Here is a 15649-nt window from a genome sequence, read left to right as displayed (position 1 = left end):
ATCTCATCTGTCAATTATACCTCAATAAAAAAATAAATAACATTTTAAAAAGAGAGTATATACCTGAATTGGTCATGCAGGCAGTCAGCTAGATGGCTCACTGCTATAGTCTCTCAACTCCTCCAGACCCCGCCACATGAGAAGGAAAGCAAGAAGTCATGCACACTTTTTTTTTTTTTAAATTTAGGGCTGGCTTTTTTGTTTATTGTAGTTATGTTTTCCTTTAAAGGATTTACACAATATCAACTTCCAAATCTTTGTATGGCAACTATAACTACAGACAGTAATGGAAGAAGTGGTGCAGCCTTATAAACCAAGAGGGGTCATTAATTCTAGCAGAATAGGTGTGTGCGCGCACGCAGACACACCCATGCATGCATGCAAGTGCGCTTGCATTCATTTGTTAATTTTTAGTTTAGGGATTCACAAACTATCAAATAGGATATTACATTCAGATATGTAGGCTTATTTCTAAAAGAATAAATTAATGGAGATATTCTAGTACTCTTATAAATTATATACCATTTTGCAAAAATTTGAGATGCACAAATAAGTTGAGTTTTGGTATTTTGGTGCCAAACTTAAGTATTTTATCACAAAAATTGGAACATTTATGCAAAACCATTTCTGTGAAATCAAAAAATTCAGAGTTGTAATAAAGGGTTTTGCTGCCATAAGAGTTTATGAGCAAATGTTGGCAATGCCTGTATCATTTCTCCAAAATAGTGTATTGCCATTAAGAACAAAATATATAATAATAATGCACTCCCAAAAGAAGAGAGCAGTTCATTATTTTTTTTCTTTCCTTGCAATAAAATAAAACCCTGCTAAATGAACAGTTTACTAAAAAAAAAAAAAAAAAAAAAAAAAAAAAAATCAGGTCATCTGCAGTTAATAACTCCTTCCCGTAAAATTAGTGTCACTTGTTTCTGTAGCAGACGCCTAATTCAGTCACAGGCTTGATTGATTTGACAATAGAGAATCTGGTCCAATAAAGTGGCTGATTTATTTCTTATGCTATAGCTTTTACCCTAATGTGACATCACAGCAGAATTAAATCTTTGACATGTAAAGAAATCTTTTGTAGTTTTAATGAAAACTAAAGATTCTGTAGGCAGGTATTGATTGTTGTCAAAAACTTCCAGTGAGGTCTAATGCCTTCTTTTGGTAGAATGAAAACTTCCACAAAGATCATGACACCGAATACGGATTTGGACACAAAGAGCAGTTCAGAACAGACCATGTATTCCGTGAATTCAAATTGTTGACTACACTAATAGATCTTATTTTATCTTCGTCTCCATTTGTAAATCAGTTGTCTTTAATTTCTGGAAAACAACCTATCTTCTCTTTATAAAAGCACAGCATAAACACCAAAGAGGGCCCATCTCGAAAGTGGTTTTATTTTAAATAAACAGCAGCTTGGGCAAAAATCAATGAGAATCTTTGTTCCCCTAATCTAGCCCTGAGATAGTCAAGCCGATCAAGAAGGCGTTTGGGATGTGAGAAATGACAGGGGTGGAAAGAGTTAATGCGGCATCATGGCCAGTCCTCTAAAAATATTTTTAAATTCTTTTCCAAGCGAAAAATGCAAGGTATTTCATAGTTGTTTAAATGTCTTTTTCCTTTTTTTGCAGACTGCGCCATGCCCTCTCGCTCCGAGGGCGACTTCCCTGACCCCAGTCTGACACTGCGCCGTTAATGTCAGATAAACCATTTAGCCCCAGCACAAATCTATTCTGTGCAAAAATCTGCTTGAGGTGGAAAATGTAGCAGTTTGTAAACAATAAAGAGCCATGTTTCAGACCAGACAGCTTATCTAACAGAGAAGTCCTTTCATGGGGAACAGTGGGTGGGAGCCTCCCGGACATAGTAGCATTTCCTATCACAATGCAGGAGACTGTCTTGGCCTCCATATTTAAGAGTTTAATGGGAAGGAGGGCAGACGGGATAAAAGAACACAGCTGACATGGACTTTCAGCTTAAACAACAACTAAGTGAAAGGCGTCAGCTCTCTGGGCTCTAGCTCCAGGCTCTCGGCCCACGTATATTTTAAATACTATTTGGATGGAAAAACGAATTTGGCTGGTAAAACTGTTGCCCATGAGGATGGATGAACAAGAACAATTATTTAATATCCTTGGATTGCTTGGTGTATTCCGTGATACTAATTTATCAAGTTGTTCTTGAGGAAAACTTTTTATCATGTACCTAACATAAACTTCTAAATATGAGTAGCAATTCATTTATTCTATTTTACTTTCGCTCATCAGAGAATCGTTTTAGAATCTTCCAAGGGAGTTCTTTAAAATGCAGTGGAAGTACTACTTCCTAAGATTATTATTTTCAAGTTAATCTTTTATCCTATTGTATGAAATTGAGCGAGGATGACTTGAGAAGCAAGGTGTTAGAATTTAATATTAGTACTATTGTCACTGAAGAGTCCAAAGTTGTTCTTATTTAAAATCTAAGTTGACAAATACATCTAGTCTTCTGTACCTGTATTAAAATAGGAAAGTCGGTGCACCTCCCTATCAACAATTGATTAAAAAAACTGGGAAGCTGGCTTTGGCTACAAAATTAAAACATAGATGTGAAATTTATCATTTTAAAGTAAAAGGAGCACAAGTATAAGAACAACCAATGATCAAACACAACTTCATCGTTCTCAAAGCTGGAATATTTAAAGGCACAAACATATGACGTCACCCACTTAAAATACGTTGCTAGTATTTCTCTGCTTTGTCTACTTTGTGTTAAATACCTGAAATTTCTTTAGATGGATTTGATGTGACTTTTGAAAAAATGACTGAGACTCAAGGACTATCTATACATTAAATAACAAGCTTCCAAGGCTTAAAAATAGGGCCATTCTTTAGAAGCATTTGCAATTATGGTTTCAGAGTGATATAATTATGGCTGTGTGTTTTTCTTGGAGTATGGTCCAACGCCTTCTGCCAAGAAATTTAACTTCATTTATTGATGGATTTGCAATAGAATTTGACCAAGTTGAGAGCTTTATTAAGATTTTTTTTAAAACCACATTTACTAGAACAAAGATCATTGTTTCACTCAAAACTGAAGAAACCTGCAATTGCTCATTACTCAGGTTACTGCTGTTACACACGCACCCCTACAGGGTAAACGAAACAGAAAAATACTCGAAAGGTGCCAGTATGAAGGACATGCTGGAAACCAGCAAACTGTCTCAAGCGTAGCTTGCTTCCAGTGAAGTAACATACAGTCCGCCTAGACCATCAACACTAAAAAGCTCACACCAAGATAAATACACAACCAGATCTTATAATTCAACTTGAATATGCTACTCTGATTTCAGCAATCCAAACCTATTATTAAAGGAGTTTCTATAACCCCGGACTATATATCATTGCCAACACACAAGCCCGAAGATATTGTTATTTTAAATATCCACCACTTTAAATTTATCAACCTTAAATCAGAAAACAAGTATTGCAATGTTGAAACTGAGATAAGAGCTTTATACCTAAGGAAGACAAAATTTCCACGGCGATTCGATATCACTGAAATCCTGTTAATTCCGCATGGTTATAAAACGTAGTCCTTTACGCGCGATTACCAAGCATAAACTGTCAGTATTTTTCTGCAATTTAATTACTACAGTGAACTGGATAAATATCCAAGTCCCTAAAAACAGACCCTCTGTCTGCACTGTATTCTCCCCTTTCTATGGGAAAGTATCAGCATTCGAAAAGTGCATGCTAATTTAAAATTGGTCTTACTTTGTATTCTGGAATTGACAAAAGGTGGAGAGAGATTGTCATGTGACCCAAGGTCCCTGCTGGTCATGTGGTCATAGGGAGTCCCATCTCCATAGTTCTGAAAATAAAACAACATCATAAGTTTTCATTTCACACTGAATAAATCAGCATATAAATATCCCCCCTACTGACAGATTTGCGATCCAAAGAAACTGAAGTCCACATTCCCACTATGGAACCTCATTATGAGGGACCTGCCTCTTCACAGGTCCAGTGGGTAAGTGAGGGCTCTAGAGTCTAGAGTTCAGGTTTTCCTCACGGTAGCTGTGAAATCTTATAAATAATAACAGAATCAACTGCGGGAAGTTGTTGACATGATTAAATGAAATAATATATGTAAAACACCTGACACATATAAAATGCACTATAAATATTAGAAGTTATTATTTTGGTAAGCCCACATTTTTTTTTAAAGATTTTATTTATTTATTTGACAGAGAGAGAGACAGAGCATAAACAGGGGGAGCGGCAGAGGGAGAGGGAGAAGCAGGCTCCCTGCTGAGCAGGGAGCCGGATGAGGGGCTCGATCCCAGGACCCCAGGATCATGACCTGAGCCGAACGCAGACACTTAACAGACTGAGCCACCCAGGCACTGGCAAGCCCACGTTATTTAAAAAGAGAAAAAAAAGCAAGATTGTGCCATCAGGGAGAATGACCCATAGCCTATAGTGAATTGCTTTTAGAAGACCAAAATACAGCCTTTTAAACAACATTTGGTTTTATGATACTGAAATTTCCATGTTTTGTTACAGCTGTTACTGTGGTTGTAAGAGAACAGGATCATTCCATAAGTAATTAACATGTAAGAATGTTAAAATTATCACAACAGGACTATGAAGGAACACCAAAACTTTAGCACAAATTAGTACTTCTGGATTTGGACAAAGTATGCCACAAAAAAAGTTTTAAAGCAGATGTTACTTTTTGGCAGAAATTTGTCATGATTATGATTATCTCGTTATTTTAATGGAATTTAAAATTAAAATAATGTTTTTAAACTACCTACTTATTTGGAAGAATCTGATAACATAGAGGAAAAGTTAAAATCACCTATATTACAGGGTTCAAATTTCAGACTAAGGTGCATCAAGTAACCAAAAAGGAAAAAAAAAAGGGGGGGCCGGGGAGTCGATCTGCTCAGCTGGTTGCACTGCCCATAAAGACCAAGTCAAATTTACTCAGAGGTATCAGTTGGCATGTTAGCCAAAGGGCAGAATCTGCCCACACAAAAAAAGACGGACGCTGTCTGAAAAATGAGAATGCACGTCACTTCACTAGAGAACAATTGGAACCCTTAAGGTTCAAATAATCCTGTTTTTTATCATTTTTCCTCATTTAGAAAAATTAACTTGAATGATACTGTAATCTAATGCTGTCAATATGTCAGTGTATACAAAGATGTCATTTTTTTTAAATACCTAGCATGGGTTTTGCACTCAGTCTATGCTGGCCACTGTATAAGACTGATTTTTCTTTATTCAGTGTCCTCATCTTAGACAGTGTACTTTAATATACACTACCTAATTTAAACTGCAGCTTAGTACTGCAAGGTGGTGGATAATATCACCACTTTAGGATGAGAGAAGACAGAACTTAGCATGGCTGTCGGTACAAGTCAGCCTCAGAAATCTGTCACATGCAAACTCCCTGGATTGAGAAGACAGAAATTACAAAATATTGACTCAAAATTATTCACCAAAATATTCCCTGAAAAAAATTGGCGGGACAGTTACTGAAAACGAAATAAAAGGACGGTCCTAAGGGACCTTGTTCTCAGAAGAACAATTAAAAGTAGTGTGTGTGTGAAAGTGAGAAATCCTAAGACATTAAGCGTGAATGAGCTAAACAATAGGGGGAAATTCTGTCATCTCCTACACTTGCTGTCAAGGGGAACGGATTTATTTCTGCAAGTGCAGCCTGTAACGTGAGGAGGAGGAAAGATTTCCTCAACCCATCCATACACTGCATTAGGATATCAACCCCGACAGCTGGTGCAGTGGCTCAACAAAGCTACTGGTGAGCTTACAGACCCTGCTGCACCATGAAGACCACAGTGAGAACCACAGGGTCAAAGGACAGGTGGAAATGGACAACAGTGGCTTGCTGAGATGTCCTCGTTGGGATAGCTTGACTACCTTCCTTGCCTCTTTCTGCCAAAATAGAAACACCCCACCTCAAATTTATGTGAATACTTACAGTAAAATGATCCCTCCCTACAGAATGCTTCATTTATACAGCTGGCTGGGGGAGGGCCACGTGTTCGTTTGACTATGTGCTCTCAGTCTATTTTTAATTTGGGGTATTTAGATGTATATTAGCAAAGCTGACATGGATTTTAGGGGGCCTAGAAATGATTCCGTTAAAAACAGATTATACATAAAATCATATATCTTTAAGTGGGAAGGAACATAAAAGATCTTCTGGCTTTACTTCTTCATTTTACAAATTAGAAAAATCAGGACCAAAGAAGTGAAATAACGTGCCCAAGGTCATACACACACAAAAATACACATTGCCTCACCACCCCACTCCCACCCCATTCCATGGTCTTCCCATTACACCCAAACTAACAACTAAAGCATGAAGGAAAACCATGAAAAAGAGTAGCAAAAATCTGAAACCAAATAAATGAATGAACCCAACTGGTGACCAAAGGAGTTACTACCATGTTTGTGAAATGAAATCAACTCTGATTCATTATGTGGATTATACGGATCAGATAGAACATCATGCCCCATCTTCAGAGCTATTCTGTAGTCTACACCAGTACATTACAGGGATACTAGGTTGTTTTTCAAAGTTGTGCCGTCTACAACAAATAACTTTCTGTAATACTGGATCAATAACTGGCAAAGTAAGGCCAAATATTTAATGAAGGATTTTTCTTCTGGTTAGCAGAAGTGGAACAGGTGTCAAATTCAGTAACAACATTCAATAAGAGAATGGAAAAAAAAATTGTGAACTCAAGCTGATCCTCATTAAACTTAGTATGCGTATATATGTCTGTGCATTTGTGTGTGTGAGAGAGAGACACTCACCTTCAGTTTGTCAATTTACATATGCGGGATGTCTGGTTGTGGGAAAAGAGATTAGATATACTTACCCTGGACGGGCTTGGATGTCCTCCATTCCCCCAGGACCCTGAGCTACTTCTGTCTTCTACATCTAGGGACAAGAGAAAAGTTCTTTAGGCTTTCTTGCAATAATTCTTCCTTTTTGTATATGCACTTTTAAATTAATGTTTCAAATTAATCTCCTGTTGCCTTTAATTAAGAATCAGGCACGGGGCTACCACGATGATAGTGGCTTCTGACCCATCTACTTAAATTAACTCATTTAAATTCACAGCAGAAATGAACTGGACCCTCAGGAACCAGAGGTATGAACATAAAAATTACTTCCATGCTTCAGTGTTTCATAGCCTCAACTTTTATAGACATGAAACTGCACTTAAAGTTTTATTAAGATCTTTTGTACAAAATAAGTTTAAAACGACACTAATACAACCTTAAATGTATATTTAAAAAGGTAACTTAAGACAAATATTCACGCCAACATTAGCAGCATCTGTGCCGTAACGCTCTTGGATACTTCTTGTTCTCTAGCAAGGCTTATTACACCAGACGACAGACACGAAACACAATGCACAAGACAAAAAGAGGATTCAGTAGTCTATTTCCAACAGCACATTACAAGGATATAAGAATGTTGTTTTTTTTTAATGTTTTAAGTAAAAACAACACTGTCTCAGTGTTTTAATTATTTTAATAGATTTGACCACTTGGCTACAGTCCTTAATCTGGGCATTGAGATGTGAAAATTAAAGTTGTTAAAGCAATGTTTTATCTTGATAAGTGATAGCAAAGAGACCTTTATGAACCACCAGAAAGTGGAAATTCTTCTAAACTCTGGACCAGCAAAGTTCTAACGCTGACCACGCCATCAGGGCTTCAAGTGGCAAAATGCTCAGGCTGGAGAGTATTACAGCGAAGTTATCATCTCAATTGCATAAAACATAAAAGTGTTCTAAAGATCAGTCACTCTATACTTAGAAATGGCTTTGAGATTGTTGATGAAAGGTCCTTTATAAGTATAAAAAGTTTCACCGTTGTATTATTTTGATCATGGTTGATAACAGACGGCCACCACAGACCTCCTCTGAGGAGAGAACTGGAGGAGGAGGTGTGAAACTTCGGTTCAGGAGACATAATCCCATTTATTGTGTTTCCTAACATTTCAGTGATACTGTTTATTCTCCTAATGCACTACTGCCGTTCCTTTTATTACTGCTATTTTATTATCAGAAGAAATAATCATAGCATAATTAATTGATTCGTTGTTGGGTACAGTGGAGCACACAGCGTTTTCGAATACCTTAAGAGATGGGATAGCAGCAACAAAAAACAACTTTTACCACAAAACTTTAATTCTTTCTCTTTTTTTTTAAACAGATATTTCTGTTCCTTTTGTGGGTGCTTCAGAAGATAAAGTCCCCCACGGACAGCTAAAATCAGTGACTGCGAGCTTTAAGGGATATCAGGAAAGCTTGGTCTGGTGCATCAGTCTGGAGGGAAGGTGCAACGCTTTCCCCAAATCTGCTGTTTAACAACCTCATCTCCTGGCCTATGGGTATGCTGAACTGAAATACTCAGAGAAGTGACTTAGAACCCTCTGGATTTGGGAGTTTTGCAAGCCTCTGTGGTTCTCTTTATCCTTAACCAAAAATCAAATATTTTCGGCAACAATAAGTATAAATGACAAAAATCTCTCAACCACTGGATTTTCAGAAATCTGGCATGTCTTGACTTCCTTTTTACCTGAAACAGACAGCCTGGATTAATTCGAGAGATTGTTCCTCTTACATTTGGCCAAAAAGTGATAAAGGGAACAGAGCTGAATCTATATTCCACAAGATTTCATATTGTTTGGACCCATTTTATCTTTTCAATCTTTAAGGAAAATTTTAAACACAAAAAGCAGGCAGAGACAAGGAGGAAAAAGGAATTGTTCTCACATGGGGGGTGATTGTGGATCCCAGAAAGCATTTGGCAATCAATGTCTGGAGACATTTTTGGTTGTCACCGTTTGGGGTGGGGGGAGGGGTGAGGAGGACAGTGCCACTGGCATCTAGAGGCCAGGGGGTGCTGCTAAACATCCTACAGATGTTAGAATGCCCTCCCACAACAACCAAAAAATGCTCTGTCCCCAAGTATCAATTGTGTCTAGACGGAGAAGCCCAGTGTTGAGGGAAAAATCACATTAAAGAGCAAAAAGGAAGAAGCGAGTTGGAGAAAAGATGTACTAGAATTTAATTTATAGTTTAGTATGAACTCTTACTAAATACACAGTGACTTATGCCTTTTAACCCAGACTTGAGCTGGAGTGTTTCAGGAGACCTTCATAAACATCTTCTGTCCACAGAATAAAGGGAAAATGATGGTCAACCAAGCAGCCTGCTAATTAGCGGGCAGATAAAACACATCAAAACTTGAGTATTCCCAACTGGGCAATTTCAAAAGCGAGCAATCCACTAATTAAAAATGCTGGAAGTCTAGCTTTTTCAAAACAGGTTAAATACTGGCTGGGTTCCTTCACAAATAGATTCCCAACCAATCAGATCTGACTGCTCTTTTCCCATCCTTTCTCATTTCCATCTTTCTCATTTCCTGACCTCACGCTGATCCACCATCCTTTCTGCTTCTTCCCTTTTACTGATCTCTTTTTAACAGGCTTTTCCATCCCCTGGACTCCTGCTAGATCTAACAGATAAGGACCAGTCTCTAGCTCTCCCAAACCTAATAGGACAATTGTATGATTTCGGATTATACTTTTTTCTTTGAAAAAATATCTGTATAGCTGGGTACTCATTTATCCAAGAGCAAGAGGCCACAGAGGGAAAGCACTGAGATTTGTAACTCATGATGAATGTAAACATGTTGCTTTTAAGTCATTTGTTTCCATCTTCCCTCCCACTGAGCTTCATCAGGCCTGCCAGTTAGTTAGTGAGCATTTCCTCAACTATTCATTCAGTACATCTCAGAAGGCATCTGAATATACATGTGGATCACCTGTATATTCACTTCAAAATCAGCATCTTGGGGTCCACTGCGGACCAACGGGGTCTGGATCGCTCAGGAAAACTGTGCTTTAAATTAGGTCCCCAAGTCATCTGCATGTGCACAGTAGTTTGAGAACCACCAGCCTGCCTTATCAGGAACACAAGACAGATGCATGCCCCAGACCTCCAACACGTGCCTCTCTCACTCCAGATCTTCAAATTCCCGCCAAGGTTGCCAGTTTCAGCAGCACTCAATACACATTCCCATCACATCTGTTTCCAGATGCATCTGCATCTTGCCCAGACTCACTTTTAGTAAACCTGCACGCGGACTACCCTTGGCCACTCCTCGTTCCCTGCTGGTGTACGCAGGCGCTGCACATACTTCTATACCTCTGTGGTTTTGTACCTGCTATTCCTTCTGCCCGAACTGTTCCATCTCTCAAAAACTAATAGCAGCTAATGTTTAGTGAGCTTACATAGGTGTCTGACACTGTACTAAGCATAGGTACTTCAATGCACTAACAGTACCCCCATTTCATATATGAGAACACTGAGGCTTCAGTGGAACAGGAAACTCTCTCAAGCAACCAGCAAACACAGGTGCTGACAACGCCAAAGCCAGGGAGTGCTCTTCTCCAACACTGTCAATGCTTCCCTAGAAAGAACTTCATTTCTTTCCATAACCATCATGAATGTTACTTCTCAAATGTCTTCCCAGGCAGAGTGAAAGTATTTGGGAGTTTATGCCCGTTCTTGGGTCCACAAAAGGTCATAGAATTATATACAACACGAATATATAAAAGTAAATATTTGAAGAAATCAAGAGACTGGAAAATAAAAATAGGGGGACAGTAGAGCAGAGGTATGATGAGCTTATCAAAATGTACACTGTGATGGACTGGATATTTGCTAGAAAGGGGTCAAAATTCTACAAGGTACTGAGTGGGCAAAACAAAGAGTGAAACAAGATTCACAATGAGTATGGGATAAAAGCGCACAAATAGCTCCGGAAATCCATTAAAGCAACCTAATAACAAATGAGAAACTGCCTGGGATAGAGGCCGTCTGAACATTTAGCTCCTGCCTCTCTCTTGTTCTACTGTCACTCTCCATCCAAGATGGGAATAAATAACAGAAACACAATAATCCGGGCAGCAGAAGGGAAAGGAAAAAAGCAACGGGTTCCATTGTTCCAGCCTTTTCTAATTTATTTTACCCTACCTAAATGAGGACAGACTTAGTAACTTCTATGGGATTGACGGCTGGTTTAGGAGGCAACCTGACAATCCACCAAATTTCATTCTATTAGGGTAGTTCTGCGTAAGTCTCTCTACATTTCCACACCAAAACACAAAAGCAAAATTTGGGCAGAACTAGGACCAAACACTCTATTTTGAGAAAAGACACACAGTAGTAATTTTTAATTTCTATGATTCCCCACCCACATTCATTAAACTTATGATTTGATTACTCAAATCTCCACTTTGTTTATGTGCGAGATCGAATCTATCAGATAGACTGGACAAATGTCAGAAAACAAAGCCCTGGGAGTTGGGATGGAGACTTGGATTTCACCAGCACTCTGCATTACCCAGCTCTATGGTCTGAGCCAGTCACTGCCCTCGCTGAACTCACTTTTGTCAACTATAAAATAAGTGGGTTTGAGTTGCACCCTTGGAAATTGGGAAGGCTACTATATTTGGACAACTCTCCCACAAAAAAACTAAAAATGATGAGTAAATTTTTTAAAATATTCTTTAAAATACTAATAAGGAGGGCACGTATTGCATGGTGCACTGTGTGTTATACGCAAGTAATGACTCATGGAACTTTACATCAAAAACTAGAGATGTACTGTATGGTGACTAACATAATATAATAAAAAATAGTATTAAAAAATAAAATAATAAAATAAAATACTAATAAGCTGAAGAGATAATAAGGAATTATCGAGCCAAAATCAAATTGAAAGAAGAGAAGACATTTTTGCCCTAAGGACATCTGCCAACCTAGAAAATTTAATGGCCTCTTAGGTCAAGGAAAACAGAAGCGAAAACCCAGGACCCATCCAAAGTAGGTATCTAATAGAAGATAACAGGGATAATAGGATTTCCAACCTCAAGGAGTTATTGTTAAAGTAAATAAGTTAGTTTATATTTGTTAAACACTTAGGGAAGTACCTGGTCCATAGCATAGTCTCAGTAACCAACACCTGCCCATCAGAGCATAACTTATTAGTACCCTTCAAAATCTAAGATAAACAAACCACGTAAATCTATAAAATCGTGATTTATTCAAAGAAATCTGAGTCTCACATTTTTATGACTCCTAGTTCTGCTAAACAGGTCAGAGACTTTCAAATATTCTCCTGTATTTTAGAAACAGCCAATAAGTTTAGAGTAAACAAATTCCACCTTTTCCATGAACCTCTAGGGCAAAATCACAGAGAGAATTCAGTACATATTAGATTTGTTTAGTGACTTGATTTACCTTCAGAATATCCCCTTTACCTCTCACCATTGCAACATACGTTTGTGTTCTATACAAATGAAATGCTCTCAAAAGTTATGCATGCTGACCTGAGGCCCAAGCTAAGAGCACAGACTAAATGTTACATAAGTTTAGCCCTGATTGGAAATAAACAGTGTTAACTAAATTGAATTTAAATAAAATAAGTAAATAAATAAAATTTACAAAAAAAAATTTTAAAAAAAGAAGAAATAAACAAGTGTGAGTTACCTAACTCTCTTGATTTGGGATAATTAGAGTTGTGTACTGGTCTTTTCCATACTTAGAGCCCAGATCATGCCAAGCACCCAAGGCCCTAGAGTTTCATGAAGTCAAAAAATAATGAAAGTGTTTTATTTGATCTGCTTTAAAAGGCTATAAATTCCTACTCCTGTAGAAATAGATTGATTTCCTGACAAAAGCTTCTACACACTCAGAATGCATTGGGAGATCGAGGCTAAGTTCTTCCTGGAAAGAGAATCACCCCGAAACATGTTGAGGTCTACACTGTCTCAAATCCTTCACTCTGCAACATCAGATACCATTAAATATCCTCCACACCATCATGGAGACTCACAGACTGGGTACATCTGTGGCTCCTACTAATTTCCTAGTCCAGGAAGAACCCTTGGCTGAGCCCTCCACACAAACTGAGATGGCATATGCTCTCCGTCAGTGCCAGATGAATTTAGAGTTCAAAATATTTCATCAGCAAAGAGCGTGTTAAGGATGTGCACATTTTCATTAGCACCCAGTATAATAAGAGCTCTAAGTAGAGTAATTTGAAGTCAAATTTGAGTACGAGTACAGATGAAGAAAGAGTTGAAAAGCTTCAAATATTGGTGGACAATGTCCATACAACCACGATCACTTCTTTCTTCATCCGTAAGAAACAAGATATGCTTCATAATGAGTGATCAAAGCACTAACAAGAAACTTCCAGCACTTTCCAAATCTGACTGAGCAAAAGATGAGGGTTATGGTGACGTGTCTCACACAAATTTGAAGATACTTCAGATATAAGGAACAGAGACCGGGGCATTCCATTTTCAGATCATTGCCATCAGTGCTGGCTCTCTGAGCACTAATGAGTTTCCTTACCAAATAAATCTGAAACTCAAAAAGTCAAGTACAAGATGATTTTATAGTTCACTATATAAATATATATTTGTGTAAGAAGGTGAAATGCACAAAGAAAGGTAAAACATGGAAATACTGGGTGGAAAGTAGAGTAGGAAAATTTGTTCAGAGAGGAATTATTCCAATATTTTAGACTTTACTAACTTCCAACTTAATTTGTCCTGTAGAACATTCTTTAGAGAATATTATTTTCCTCAAGTTCAAACTTTTTCAAAAATGAAAAACTAAATAATCTCAGATATTAAAAATATGGAGTTAATGCCATTTTGCGGTGCTATGAAACGGGAAACACATTTTCATATAACATGAAAGTCAGATCATATGAAAGTAACAAAATAAAATGCATTACTATTACATTATAAATGTGCTGGTGTTTGTCATTCTGAAACTCAGAAACCTTCTTGAGAACTCAAGCTAAGTAAACGGTTATAGTACGAAATTGAGGAAAAAGTAACCCTGAAATCTTTAGATCAATCCACATCATTTGGAAGTATCAAAGATCATCAACTCTGGATAATATTCTAACTTGAATACTCTTAACATGAAACACTCTTATTTAGCAACCTTCCATTTCAAATGTTTGAAACTAACCAAACACTTCCTCTTAAAGAGAAGTTAATCCTCCCAAGATCTCATCATTCTTTTTTTTTTTTTTTTTTAGATTTATTTGTTTTTAGGGAGAGAGAGAGAGAGAAAGTGAGCGCACATGGGGGAATGGCAGGAGGAGGAGAGAGAGTCATAAGCAGACTCCACGCAGAGTTCTACACAGGGCTTGATCTCATGACCCTGAGATCATGACTTAAGCTGAAACCAAGAGTCGGACACTTAATGAACTATGCCACCCAGGCGCCCCCAAGAACTCATCATTCTAAGCAAGAGCCCAGAAAGCAGAGAGCCATGAATAACTTGAGGCAAGAACACAATATGAATTGTATTTGCCTCCTTTGACTTTTTGAAATATAACCAATCCTGAAAGCACTTAATAAAAATCAATCTTAATAAAATAATGTTCTCAACTTATTTCAAATCAGTTCAGAATAACTATCAGAAATAAGCTGCCATATCTGAAGACTTCAAAAATAAAACCAACATACCATCTAACTCCAATAGCACAGAGAGCAGCCTCAAAGTATCTAAATGAAAAGTGAACATATTTGGGAAAGTTTTTAACTAGGTGCTTGGTACCTTTAAAGATGTATTTATAAATACACATCACAAAGTGTGGGAAATAAAAGACACTTTAGAAGACATTAAACAACAAAAACATAAGTGTTAAAATGTGCTTCATTTCCTAATAGACTATGTAACTCTTACGTACATGTAATTATGCATGCATTTTTCAAATGATACATGTAATTATTATGTGGCAAAGTCCGTAATACTATAATGACTTAAGATACGCAAATTGATTTTTTAAAATGCCTACTTGATAAATGATTTATTGAATGTATTTCAATGCGGGGGGGGGGGGGAAGCCAAGATAAAACATACAAGAGTTTTATCCTTTCTTCTGTTTTTTCCCCCAATACCTCTTTTCTCCCTAGGGTGCCATTCGTAAGGCTCTGGGAAAAGCTGCTGGCTTAATTGAAATATTTGTAGGCTGTAATCGCTCTGCATCATCACAATGGTCCACTTCTCCCAAATGGCATCCGTTCCTTGTGCTTTTTCCTTCTTCTATTTCCTTTCATACTGCAACCAAGTCTACTTCCCCTGTTTCTCCCAGTCTCATCTCATCCCACCTCCTATTTACAGATGCTTCGCTGATACTGGTGAAGCCAAATAGCCTTAAATACTCAAAAATCTTCCCTAAAATCCAGTTTTCTAGCACAGTCCCTCTTGCTTACAATAATCACTTCCATAAACTGATTTTCATTTTATCCTTTCAACATCCCAGTCTTCTACCTGTATTTAACACTGCAGCCTCTGACCTGGCTATGACAAGCAATCAATCTTCCATGTTATCTTCAGGGGTCATGCCTTAGTTTTAGGCCAATTTTCTTTGTATTTAGGCTCAAATGTGCAAACCACACTATATTACTCTGCAAAACATCAATGAGAAGGCTTAATTAAGTAACACTGACAGATAAATCCATTTCTTTCGCAGTAATCAAATCAAAGCAGGTTGACATAACACAGGAA

At 37.6% G+C, this 15649-nt stretch overlaps 1 protein-coding gene across 7 annotated transcripts in view; it reads right to left on the bottom strand.

Annotated features, from left to right (window-relative positions):
• Nucleotides 1-15649, bottom strand: part of TCF4 (transcription factor 4) — a 346179-nt gene that overhangs the window by 226394 nt on the left and 104136 nt on the right. For all 7 annotated transcript variants that reach the window (XM_040632487.1, XM_040632484.1, XM_040632490.1 and 4 more), the window contains exons 4-5: nt 6905-6966; nt 3762-3858 (exon numbers count right to left, since the gene is read on the bottom strand). In XM_040632487.1, coding sequence (XP_040488421.1) covers nt 3762-3858; nt 6905-6966 — 159 coding nt within the window. The remainder of the gene's footprint in view (nt 1-3761; nt 3859-6904; nt 6967-15649) is intronic.

The sequence above is a fragment of the Ursus maritimus genome, unplaced genomic scaffold (assembly GCF_017311325.1).
Source record: "Ursus maritimus isolate PB19 unplaced genomic scaffold, ASM1731132v1 scaffold_18, whole genome shotgun sequence".
NCBI lineage: Eukaryota > Metazoa > Chordata > Mammalia > Carnivora > Ursidae > Ursus > Ursus maritimus.
The sequence above is the reverse complement of the archived record's forward strand: the minus strand, read 5'-3'. Positions and strand labels throughout refer to the sequence as shown.